The 12,727-nt window shown below is 49.9% G+C and overlaps 1 protein-coding gene and 1 long non-coding RNA gene across 2 annotated transcripts; one reads left to right on the top strand and one right to left on the bottom strand.

Moving 5' to 3' along the window:
* Positions 1-261: 261 nt before the first annotated feature.
* HNRNPUL2 (heterogeneous nuclear ribonucleoprotein U like 2) lies at positions 262-11,932 on the top strand. The gene is made up of 14 exons (XM_082748143.1): positions 262-2,146; positions 4,069-4,204; positions 4,492-4,568; positions 4,768-4,907; positions 5,212-5,302; positions 5,399-5,511; positions 5,926-6,189; positions 6,375-6,497; positions 6,900-7,028; positions 7,679-7,847; positions 9,528-9,728; positions 10,761-10,834; positions 11,091-11,198; positions 11,313-11,932. The coding sequence occupies exons 1-14, from the start codon at positions 1,606-1,608 to the stop codon at positions 11,391-11,393; spliced, it is 2,247 nt and encodes a 748-aa protein (XP_082604269.1). The 5' UTR covers positions 262-1,605; the 3' UTR covers positions 11,394-11,932.
* On the bottom strand, positions 8,320-8,809 carry LOC309873125. The gene is made up of 2 exons (XR_014316197.1): positions 8,693-8,809; positions 8,320-8,470 (listed from the first exon to the last, which is right to left on the bottom strand). It is a non-coding gene; the product is annotated as an uncharacterized lncRNA (long non-coding RNA).
* Positions 11,933-12,727: the final 795 nt, after the last annotated feature.

Below are 12,727 nucleotides of genomic sequence, written 5' to 3'. Positions count from 1 at the left end.
CCCCAAGGAATGAGTTTCGCTTGTTTATTCTACAGCCCCTTCCTCTCTACTCTGCAGTATTTTTCGATCTCTAGACGTACAGGAGTAATCAGGCAAAGGATGTGGGAAGAGTAAAGCCAGAGACTAAGTGATTTCTTAAAGAGACAGCGGGGTGGACAGGCCCTCCCGGAAAATCAGAGGCCGTCCCAAGGAACTGTGGCAGGCGTGGGAATGCCGGCGGATTTTGCTTCCTCCTTGCTTTTGGACACACCTCCCTGACCCGGAAGTGGAAGGGAATAGGCGGGGACAACTGCAGAAAGAAGGCTACAGGGCTGGCCGCCACCCTGGCTCTTTATTTGCACGTATTCCACAAGCATTTGTTTCTATCTGCGTCAGAAGCTGGGAACCGAGCTGAATGCGTTCCGTGCACCCAAACCACAGGCATAAACTGACGCGGCAGCACAGCAGCTCAGTGGCAAGTCCCCCAAGCCCCACGGGCAACCGCTCGCCCTCTGCAAGCGCCCAGGCACGGAAGTCTCCTCCTCGACTTCGGTTTACGGGCGGAAGCACCTACAGTACCGGGGCCAGAGTCCCGACAGTTTGGTGTCTAAACGGCAGCGCGCATTGCGCCACGCCGTCCAATCACAAGCGGCTTCGAAAAAGTAATCCCGCAGAAATGACCCCGCCTCTCCAGGCCCCTGCGGATCAACCCGGGGCTGGGGGGGGGGAATCTCCCGGCAGCTTCGCCAATTGGAAGAATCCGGATGATCACGCACGACCAATCAGAATTGCAGATATCGATTCAAGTTGGCCAATAAGAAAGCTAACAGACGAGGTCCGAGCGTGTGTTGCTGGGTAGAGAACTTGAAGGATTTTGAGAAGAGGGCCAGGGGGGTCACAGTATATTCCTTGGTTTGGGGAAGCCCTTTGTGTACTAAACAGAAAGACAATTGCTAGTAGGATTTCAAGTTGCAACAGCTTCCCTCCTGGCTTTTTTTTTTTTCTTCTCAAGAAGCTGCCGCACGTATAGATAGTAGGGAAGAAAGACTAGCAAGCCCTAAGACGACAGCGCGATCGGAAACCAGCCGGGAGTAAGGGTGGTGACGGGGTAGGAGGGGCGTGTGGGAAAGGAGCTTCCCGGCGGCTGCGCAGAGCCCGCGGCTGGAAGTACGGGAAGGCGGGCGCGCACACCCCTCCGTGCTACGAGGCACTTGAACCGCAGCCAGTCCCCAGCTCCGGCTCCGGTGCGGCTGCGCGGTGAAACCGCTGGCGGCGATTGGCCGAGGGGTGAGAGGGGGCGGGAGGTAAGGGGAGGGAAGTCCGTCGTCCTCGGCGCGCCCGCCCGCGGCAGGGGAACCGAAGGGCTGTAAGGGAAGCAGTGCCCCGCTGCGTTGTTTGGGGCTCCGTGAGCCGAAGGGGGGAGGGGAGCAGTAGGGAGAAACAAACACTACGTAGCGGAGGCTGCGCGCGGCCTTTGCTGCCTGCGTGCGTACGTGCGTGCGCTCGCTCGCGCGGGCTCAGTGCTGGCGCGTGAGGCGGAGGCGGGCGGCGGCGGCGCCTGCGCGGTCGGGCTCGGTCGACGGTTCGCAGGGGAGGAGGCGGCGGGAGGCGGAGGAGGCGGCGGCGATGGAGGTGAAGCGGCTGAAAGTGACCGAGCTGCGGTCGGAGCTGCAGCGGCGGGGCCTGGACTCGCGCGGCCTCAAGGTGGATCTGGCGCAGCGGCTGCAGGAGGCGCTGGACGCCGAGATGCTCGAGGACGAGGCCGGCGGTGGCGGGGCCGGGCCCGGCGGGGCCTGCAAGGCGGAGCCTCGGCCTGTAGCCGCGTCGGGCGGTGGCCCGGGCGGGGACGAGGAGGACGACGAAGAAGAGGAGGAGGAGGACGAGGAAGCACTGCTTGAGGACGAGGACGAAGAGCCACCCCCTGCCCAGGTCTCGGGCCAGGCCGCGCAGCCGCCGCCGGAGCCCCCGGAGGCGGCAGCCATGGAGGCCGCGGCCGAGCCTGATGCTTCCGAGAAGCCGGCGGAGGAGTCCACGGCGGGGTCAGGTGGGGTAAATGGTGGCGAAGAGCAGGGCACCGGCAAGGGGGAGGAAGACGAGCCGGAGGAGCGGAGCGGGGACGAGACGCCGGGATCTGAGGCGCCGGGTGACAAGGCCGCAGAGGAACAGGGTGAGGAGCTGGCAGTGGAGCCCGTCTCCAAACTGCCCCCGACCCAGCACCCAGCTGTGCACCGCGGGGTCCGATTCCCCGTTCTCACTTGCCTGAAAGCGCAAGATTCCTATCGCCTTCTGGTGGGACTCCCCAGGGGAGGTGGTGGTTTTCATTCTCTACCCACCTTTCTGGGGGGTTTGGCTGCCTCTTGCGGCCCTGCTCTCTGCAGGAGGGAGGTTCCTGCCTAACTTGGTTCCTGGATTGGAAGTGAGCGATTTTGCACGCGAACTGCATGTGAGCTACCTGTGGAGCAGCTTCCCGCGGTACTGGTTATCTTTTCCAAAAGCGGGAATGCGCTTAGAAATTGGCGATTACATGGACAGACCGCACTATTGGGAGGCTTTGGCCTTTGGGTTACCTGACTATTGATATTTCCGCCTTAAAAATATTAAGCAATAAGCCAAGTTCGCCAAAGTTCGCCCCATCACTTTGCTGGAGCTTGAACCACACAGTAAATCTGGAAGTCTAACCTTGCTCCTGCTTTAGCAGCCAGTGGTGTGAGGGTGTGGAGTTTAATAGTTAACTAGTGAAGCGAAGGTCTTAATCTAGTGCGTTTAGAACTGACCAACCCCCTCGTAGAGGTTTTATCTTACCTGAATTATTATGATTAAATTTTAATCTTCCCACTGAGTCCGTGGATGGGCAAATTTGGGGATTTGCCTTATACTTGGTCAGCCTTATACATTTTAGGTCCCTGACTTCCTGAATTGAAAAGATTGAGGTGTTAGTGGCTTCATTTGAGTAACCTCGGTAGAGAATGTGTAGAGTCGCCCCAGGGAGTTAGTGACCTTTCTTCTTTTGAAGTGGTTGGATGGTGAGAGCTGATCCATACCTGTCTGTCAGAGTAGGTAGGAAAGCTAGAGCTGCTTCCAAGTCTTACTATGAAGTGGGTTGTCTTTAGTTTTTATAACAGATTTTTTAAAGCTGCTATTAGTAATCATGGTATAATTGGAACCCATTCTAAGACAGTCACATGCAACTTGCAGATTGTTTGTTCTATGTCCTGGAACAAAAATCCCATTACATAACCTTTGACTTAACATGTATCCCAAATAGCAGGTAAAAAAGGTTGAGAGATAAAGGGCTGCTTTAAAGAAATTATTATTAAATATCTTTGTGTTGCAAATTACCAAAGTCTAAGGAAAAATTCCAGGTATTTTCCCCCCCTCTGGCAGAGAATGTTGCTAAATATGTGGCAACACCTTTCTGCCCCAAATTATGTGCAGTAGAGATGCAGTATTATTTATGGGTCTCTTGTGACTTAATGGTTTGCTCTTGGCAACTTTCAGTAAAAACGCACGGTAAAAATACAGCTGTGTATCTGCACCTGAGTCTGTTTGGTGTATAAGTAAAAGCTATGAATGGCTGTGCATTCTAAGCTAGAAAGGCAAACTCTTTAAAACACGTACACACACTCACACTGAGGCGTCTATATCATGAAGCTGTGGAACAGTGTTGGAAAATGTGTATTAACTGTCTTGCTTATTTCCAAATCTAATAATCAAGAATCAAAATTAAATTAACCTACGAAGTTTTTTAAAAGACTTAGGGGATTTTTAAAGATGTCATATTGGTGGGAAAATCTGCAAGTTTGACCTGATTTAAGCAGATAAATTTAGAATGCAAAAATTGTCCAATTTTTATCTACTGCTTGACTCTAATTAGCCCATAAGGTCCGTCCCTTCTTTTTTCTAAGACAAAATACCATCTAGTGACAGGAAGATAATCTTTAGAAATAAAACATTCTGTGGATGCAGTGGGAATAACCTGGCTGTTCTCATTAGACGGATTCTCAGCTCCTCCTTTAGTTGCTATTGGTTCTGAACTTAATCTACATTCCAAAATGAAAACTGCTGATTTTCTTTCCCTCCTTTTTGTAGGAGATGACCAAGATAGTGAAAAGTCAAAACCAGCAGGCTCAGATGGTGAGCGGCGGGGGGTAAAGAGACAGCGGGATGAGAAGGATGAACATGGCCGAGCTTACTATGAATTCCGAGAGGAGGCTTACCACAGCCGGTGAGGGAAACAGTCCCTTTCATTGAAAGGAGTGTCTGTTCTGATTTTGGTATACCTGATGTTGATTGGAGAGTTTGGAAAGAGGGGTGGATTAAAAATGGAATAGGTTTTTTATAGGCATAAGTATTAGATCGGATCTGCTCTTGAAAGCTCCTGTTGTTGTTTTCTCATTTGTTGAAAGCAGCTGTCTCCTGGAATTTTATATTCACTGATAGTTGACATTTTACAGACACCCCTCAAAGAAGAGGGGTTTGGATACACCATTTGCTTTTCTCTTCTACCCACAGCTCAAAGTCTCCACCACCCCCCGAAGAAGAGGCAAAAGATGAGGAGGAGGATCAGACTCTTGTGAACCTGGACACGTGTATGTATAAGGCAGAAGGTTGGGGTTTTCAACCAGTCAGATGTGATTTGGGATATTAAAATTTCCTGGCCTGCAATTTTTAAGAGACTTAGCAATGGGAGACTTTGTATCCATTCTTGACAACTAGGTGTATTTTTGTTCTGTTGGTGGCTTTTGAGTGTTGAGCTTTGGAATAAACAGATTTCCTTCTTTCTAACAGATACCTCGGATCTCCATTTTCAAGTGAGCAAAGACCGCTATGGAGGGCAGCCACTTTTCTCAGAGAAGTTCCCCACCCTTTGGTCTGGGGCAAGGAGTACTTACGGCGTGACAAAGGGGAAAGTCTGCTTTGAGGCCAAGGTAGTATATGCAGTTCATTAAGACCATTCATTTATTAAATTATTCATTAAACTACTATGTATTCAGGTCCTGCCCACCAATATTGTATTAATGCAGTAATTAATGCAGTAATTAATGATAACCTTAGCTCCAATAACCAAGAAATTGATCTCTCTAGCTTTGGTTTAGGTTCATTGACAGCTGTTATTCTGATGTGGAGTTATGATAGTAGTTTTCAGTTCATGTAGAAGTCTTGTCTTTCTAACTCAGACTTTGCTCCTGCATTGGTCAGAGTATCTGAGAGTTCCTTTTCTGACTTGACCAGGTAACCCAGAATCTCCCAATGAAAGAAGGCTGCACAGAGGTTTCTCTCCTTCGAGTTGGATGGTCTGTTGATTTTTCCCATCCACAGCTTGGTAATGTTATTTTTAACTTAATCGTTGTGTTTGCTGCCGTGTTGCTTACTCCATAGGAAATTTGGGTGTAGGTAACTAATTTGTTCACTGTTCTAGGTGAGGATGAATTCTCTTATGGTTTTGATGGACGAGGACTCAAGGCAGAGAATGGGCAGTTTGAAGAATTTGGCCAGACTTTCGGGGAGAATGATGTCATTGGCTGCTTTGCTGTAAGTGCTCCTAAAAGTTGTGGATTCATAGCAAGGAGTGGGTAGAGGGCACTCGAGATTCAGTTTGCCCCCCCCCCTCCAACCCAAGTAGGCTCCATGCTAGGCAGGAGCCTACTTCCTTTGCTGTATTTTCAGATTTCTGAAAGCAGGTAAAGTCTGGAATGTATCAGTGAGTTCATTGTGGGGCTTGAACTCATGACTGAGATAAAGACCTGAGCTAAGAGTTGGACGCTAAACCCACTCAGCTACCCAAGTGCCCCTCAGTTTGCTTCCTGTCAGGTCTTGTGTTCTGTGCATTTGATGCATTGTTTGCTTAGTTGTGTTTAGCAGTCTGAGTTTTAAAAAAATATTGTAAGATGTAATCAGTCTCAAACCCTGTAAAGTCACAAACGCTCTTGTTTGTTGTTATTGTAGAATTTTGAGGCTGAAGAAGTAGAACTTTCTTTTTCCAAGAACGGAGAAGACCTAGGTGTGGCATTCCGGATCAACAAGGAGTCCCTGGCGGAACGGGCCCTCCTACCCCATGTCCTCTGCAAAAATTGTGTTGTAGAATTAAACTTTGGTCAGAAGGAGGAGCCCTTCTTCCCACCACCGGAAGAGTTTGTGTTCATTCATGCTGTGCCTGTTGAGGAGCGGGTGCGCACCGCTGTCCCTCCCAAGACCATAGAGGAGTGTGAGGTATGCCAGGCAACACGCAGAAACCTTCCTACTTGTGCTATGGAACAGTTGGTCTTTATGGCTTCTCGTAAAGCTGCTTCTTAAAGCTCCGCTGAGCTGGGGCAGATATGATGCTCTTAAATCGGGCTTTGTAAACATGACCCTCCGTCACTTTTCATGGTATTCCTGGTTCTGTTTGCTTATAGGTGATTCTGATGGTAGGACTGCCTGGATCTGGAAAGACCCAGTGGGCACTGAAATACGCAAAAGAAAACCCTGAGAAAAGATACAATGTCCTGGGAGCTGAGACTGTGCTCAGTCAAATGAGGGTGAGTTGCCTGGGGGAGGATAGTCTTGGTATTTGCTTTGGAGGCCCCAGGAAAGGCCTATAACCTTTTTCTGATGGAGTTGGGTCTGTTAAGTGTCTGCGAACAGGATCCCACAAATAGAGAAATGAATTCTCAATATATATTTAAAGTAGTTTTTTTTTCCCTCCGTTGGCTGTGTTGTCAGATTTCTGAAAGCAGGTGAAATCTGGCCTATATCCATATCAAGACTGGAAGTGACTCTTAGAAAATAGACAACATACATTCACAGCATTGAGGAGTAGCAGTGAACTGCTGTGATAGCTTTGGTGGCATTTAGAGAGATGGCCTTTACCTGTGACTCCTGGGTTTTAACTTGCTGCATAACTTCTTGTGTTTCTCTTCATTTCCCCTCGAACTCACCAGATGAAGGGGCTCGAGGAGCCAGAGATGGACCCCAAAAGCAGAGACCTTTTAGTTCAGCAAGCCTCCCAGTGCCTTAGTAAGCTGGTCCAGATTGCTTCCCGGACAAAGAGGAACTTCATTCTTGATCAGGTATTTTTCAGACATTGGGGCGGGGGGGGGGGACAAAAACAAAAAACCGGGGCACCTGGCTGGCTGAGTCAGTGGGAAGTGCAGCCCTTGATCTTGGGGTTGTGTATTCGAGCTCCACATTGAGTGTAGAGGCTACTTAAAAAAAACGAACGAAAGAAAGAAAGCTAATTTTACAGAAGGTCCAAAGATGAAAACTTATCTGATAGAATGGCCTGCAGTCCCAAGTGGGGTGCATATGTAGAGGGAGACTGAATTCACGATCAGAACCAGGTTACCTGATTATGACCGAGCGGTTATATTGTGGCCATAATGTTTTTTAAACTCAGAGATGCCTTCTATGAGTGTTTTTACCAGAGAGTAGGGACCCAGACTATACACACATAATAGAGGTAATGGGAAGAGCTTGTTTGGATTCCTGGATCCACCACTTACTAAGTTTATGACTTCAGACAAGTCTTGTTCTCTGAGTCTCAATTTTTCTGATGTGCAAAACAGGATAATATCTGTTAGGTAGAATTTGAAGCATTTAGGGGAAATTGTGTACGACCCCTCATCTCTTGCTTCCCTTCGAAAAGATTCTTCGTAAGTGTTTCAGTTGCATATGAGTGGTCATTTTTATTCCTAAAACCTGTTATCCTTCCTGTCCCTAGTGTAATGTGTACAACTCTGGCCAACGGCGGAAGCTGTTGCTGTTCAAGACTTTCTCTCGGAAAGTGGTGGTGGTTGTTCCTAATGAGGAAGATTGGAAGAAGAGGCTGGAGTTGAGGAAGGAAGTGGAGGGAGATGATGTGCCTGAGTCTATCATGCTGGAGATGAAAGGTGGGCTAACATGATACAAGTTAGGGAACCTGTCCTTGGTCAGTGCACACCTTTTCAGGGCCTCTTAGCGCCTCTTAGCATCTGGAGTACTTCTCCACATTTAAAGAGTAAATCTGGGGGTGCCGGGCTGGCTCAGAAGGTAGAGCATGTAACTCTTGATCTCTTTGTCACGAGTTCAAGCTCAGGTTGGGCAGAGAGCTTACTTTAACAAAGGGGGGGTGTGTGTGTGTGAATCTGGAGAGTAAATGAGTGGGTATGAGCACTTGTAGATGGATGAACGCGGAAATGACTGGAGAGAGGCAGTAACTCCTTGAATCATTGCAGAGAGGATACAAAAAGGGAGGTAGTGATAGACCACCACTCAGAGCAGAGGCTTTGCTGAGTCAGTTACTCATATAGTAAAAGCTTCAGGGGTGTTTACTGTTTGTTAGTACTATCCTAGGCATAGAGAGTAAATAGCCAGTTAAATGAGGCTTTGCCTTCATTGAATTTATGTTCTGGGGGGGGGTGGTTATTTCGGTTCAAACGAAACTATGGTGTTTGGTGTGAACAGTCTCATTGGTATACCTTGCTTTCTAGTGTCACATTAGGATTGTTTTTTTGTTTTGGTTTTTGGTATGTGCCTGTAATTTTTTTTTTTTTAAGATTTTATTTATTTATCAGAGAGAGAGAGAGAGGGAAGAGAGCGAGCACAGGCAGACAGAATGGCAGGCAGAGGCAGAGGGAGAAGCAGGCTCCCTGCTGAGCAAGGAGCCGGATGTGGGACTCGATCCCAGGACGCTGGGATCATGACCTGAGCCGAAGGCAGCTGCTTAACCAACTGAGCCACCCAGGCGTCCCTGTGCCTGTAATTTTTAATGCAGTACAGAACCTTAGAGCATCATCTCCATCTTGACTGATCCCACTTCCAGTCGTTCTCTTGAGAGTGATTTTCCCCCCCCGTTGGCTGCCTTCATCTTCTGGCATTCCTCCTGCCGTATTGGCTGCTGGCTCTTTGAATTGTGATAATGCCCAGACCCGGGAGCTGATGACACACCTAAGAGCCGGACGCTCTGAGTTCACTCAGAATGAGCTTTGCCAGTACATACCTGATACTCAGACACTTGGAAGAATTCATTTCAGAGAGGTCACTGGATTTCTCTGAGAATCAGGGGATCCCCCATTGAGCCGAATTCTGCTGCGACTCAGCCTCGTGTGCTGGCCCATCGCGCACAGGTGGTAATTGAACTCCCTTGTACCCTTGTTTCCTGGGCTCATCTAGATGCGTAAGTGCATTTTGGTTTGGGTCAGCTTCTCACGGAGTCGCTCTTAAGAGTGGATTTTTCAGCATCTTACCAACACCAAAGCATTCTCAGGTATTTTTAGCCTCTGGCTACCTGCCTCTGTCCTGATAAGAGACTGGAACCCAATTCACTGTTAATTTATTATGGATCACTGGAGAACTTGTAAATAGACTTCGCAGGTAGCCTCTGGCCTGGGACTGATAAAATTTAGGGAAAAACTTACAGTAGGGCAAGTGCATCATTCAGTTAAATGCGAGTAGGGATGAACCCAGCACCTTTGTGGGCATGGGTAGACAAGGCTTAGAAGATCCCGCGCCACCTCTAGTGGGCTTCTCAAGGTGAGATCTTGCGCATGTACGCACTGTTCAGGCCTCGAGCTTCTCTCTTCCTCTTACAGCCAACTTCTCTCTGCCTGAGAAATGCGACTATATGGATGAGGTGACATACGGCGAGCTGGAGAAGGAGGAAGCTCAGCCCATTGTCACTAAGTACAAGGAGGAGGCCAGGAAGCTGCTGCCCCCCTCTGAGAAGCGGACAAACCGCCGAAACAACCGAAACAAGCGCAACCGGCAGAACCGAAGCCGCGGCCAAGGCTACGGTGAGTCCCGGGGACCTGCCAGCCTCCCTGCCTTGGTGCGGCGGCATCGCTGCGCACAGAGGGAGCCACGGTAGAGGCAAGGACCCCTGGTCAAGTTGTAGGTGTTAAGGAAGTACCTTCTTTATGGAGCTCATTCTTCCTGTGTCCTCCACCCCCCATCATCTTAGGCTTTTCCCACAATCCTCTGTTCAGCGAGAGATAGTTCTTTTGCAACAGAAATGTTTTTTCCTTGAAAAACAGTGTTTGAGCTTCTCTGTCCCATTTTCAGTTTTCCTTCCGAGTGCCCCGCCTGCTTCCTGCTCACTGTTGCAGTAGAGCTCCAGGAGGAGTGCAGTGAGACGGGATTCTCAGCCTAAAGTTTCTCTCGCTGCTTTATCTGTTGGATCAACGCAGCTGTGTAGATAGAAAGTGAATGCATTATTCGGTAATCTGGGAGGGTTATGAAGTAAGTTAGGCTAGTGATAGAATTAATTTTCCTCCTGAATGTCTTGTCAGTGAGCCCCGTACTGTGCTTTCACTGCCCTTTAATAATGTTTGTTTGTGTGTGTGTGTATAAGTCAACAAAATTTTTGAGTGTCTGCTGTGTGCTAGGCAGTGGGCATACCAGCTTCCTACCCCAGACGAGCTTACTAGTTAGACTTTGTGTCATTGGCGTGGAATAACGGGTCTGGGTTATAGGATAGCTGGGGTCCCTTCCCAGACTGAAAGTCTGCGATCCTATGAATGGCAGATTTTATTCCTCTTCCTAACTCTGCCGTCTATCCTTTTGCCATTTGAGATGTTTTGCAGGAATTGGGGAGCTCCAAAAGCAAGGTGGCTTGGTTTCCTTGTGTCTCTATTCCTCTGCCCTCCCCCTTCAGACTCTTGAAAAAGCTCCTGGCTGGTGTTTTAATTACCATTGTGTAAGCCTGACAGAAGTAGGCTTCCTACTCCCCCAGAATTGCCTTTGGCTCCGACTTTTTGATTTCCACTCAGACGTGGAGCCAGGACCCCATGCCAGCTGTCTGAGCGCGCTCTCCGTTTCTCTTCCAGTGGGCGGGCAGCGCCGAGGCTACGACAACCGGGCCTACGGGCAGCAGTACTGGGGGCAGTCTGGAAACAGAGGGGTGAGTGCAGCTCTCCTTCTGCTCCTCCCTCTGGGTCGTGATGGCCATTCCTATTGGCTTGGGGGAGCAGAGCGGTTTGGGCTGTTTCCTCAGGGCTTAGGGTTTTGCCCATTTACTGTGTTCCTCTGGAAGAATTTATTTTGGGAAGCTTAAGCCTGTTGATCATAATCAAGCTCTGACGTGTGTCTCGTTTCAAATGGGATGGCAGCGGACCGTGATGCCGACCACCCGTAAATGTCCGCTCCTCCTTTCTCAGGGTTACCGTAACTTCTACGATCGATACAGGGGAGACTATGATCGGTTCTACGGGCGAGATTATGAGTACAACAGATACAGAGACTATTACAGACAGTACAGTCGGGATGTGAGTATCTTTGGGGAGAGCGAGGGGGGTGGCAGGACTAGAGGAATGAACGGCATGCCTCTCCGTCCTCTGCCAGCTGTGGCGCCCAGTGACGGGGTTTCCCCTCTCTTCTAGTGGCAGAATTACTACTACCACCACCCCCAGGACAGAGACCGATACTACAGGAACTACTACGGTTACCAAGGGTATCGGTGAAGCCCCTGTCATTCTCGCCTGTCAGCCGTGAAGCTGAATCTCTAGGGGTGCCAGGCACCCCCCAAAACACAACCAAGGAAAACAGGGGCTGTTCGGGTGGGGCTGAGCTGCCGGGGAGGGGCGGTGGGGGGGGAGGGTGCGCAAGCAGGGGCAGGGGAGGGGGGAGGTGGAAACAACAAAACTGTACATTTTTTTTAAAAGTTTGTTGAAAAGAATATTGTCTTATTCTATAAAACATTTCAAACCTAGTTAGATATTTGTAATCAAAAAACATTTGCGCAGAAAGCAGCACTTAGGGCTGCCTGTTCCTGTATCCTGCAGTTCGGACAGGAAAAGAACTGAAAATGTCACCCTTCTGACATTCTAAGGCAGCTGGACTGGCAGCCGAGGAAGGGGGAGTGTTGAGGAGGTGCGGAGAGGGTGGGCACGCATGGGAGCGCGCCCTCTCCGGAGCGGCAGGACTGGGGACAGAGGGAGAGCTTGTGACTGGGGCAGTGAAAATAAACGATTGGCTCTTATCAATCACTTGCACCAACTAACCGTTTGTATTTTCTTTACCGACCTTTCCCTCTTGGGATATCTGGTCTGGTGGGCTGGGAGGCCAAAGTGTCCCTGTCTCCACTTTCCCGGGCCTCGTGCCGTTTGGCGGAGGCACGGAGACTGCCAGTTGGGTGGTTCTGTTACGTAGGATTCCCAGGCCGAGGTGGCCCGGGGACGGCTCACGAGGCTCACGATCGCAGAGCGGAATAGCCTGCACGCTCCGCGCACCCGGCAGTGAATTTCCGCAGAACCTTCGGGGGAGAATGGCGTTGCCGCCCTCAGCCGGAAGATTGTGATTTTGCCAGTCTCTGCTCTCTGTCTTCCAAGCTCGAGACAGGCGGGAAGTCTCTGAAATCATCTCTGTTAGGGTACCTGGCCTCTCGTAGTGCGAGAGAAGGAGCGTTTCTCAGGGTTTCAGCTCACACAGAAACGAAGCAGGATTCTTGATGCCGCAGCGGGAGATGTACATAGGCGAATCCTGTGGTGTGGGCTCCCGGGCCCAGGTGCTGAGAATAGCAACTCTTTTATACAGTGTGAGGGGCACAGGCCCTGCTGGGTTTTTTGATACACAGGTAGAGAGTGGATAGGAGGGGGGTGGGGGGTGGGGGCAGCTCAGTGGGGGCTGCCGAAGTGGGGGGGAGGCCGAGAATGTGAGCGCGTGTGTACCGTGTGCTTGAGAAGGGAGCCGCCCCCTCCCGACTTCTGGAAACCGGATTCCTCCAGGGGCGCTGTCCCTGCGCGTCCCCAGAGAGGCCTCTAGCCAGGAGACTTGAGTTGGGATAGTTTTTTGTTTG

Source organism: Mustela nivalis, assembly GCF_964662115.1.
Source record: "Mustela nivalis genome assembly, chromosome: 9".
Classification (NCBI taxonomy): Eukaryota; Metazoa; Chordata; class Mammalia; order Carnivora; family Mustelidae; genus Mustela; species Mustela nivalis.
Note: the sequence above shows the minus strand (reverse complement) of the source record. Positions and strands in the feature narration are given on the sequence as shown.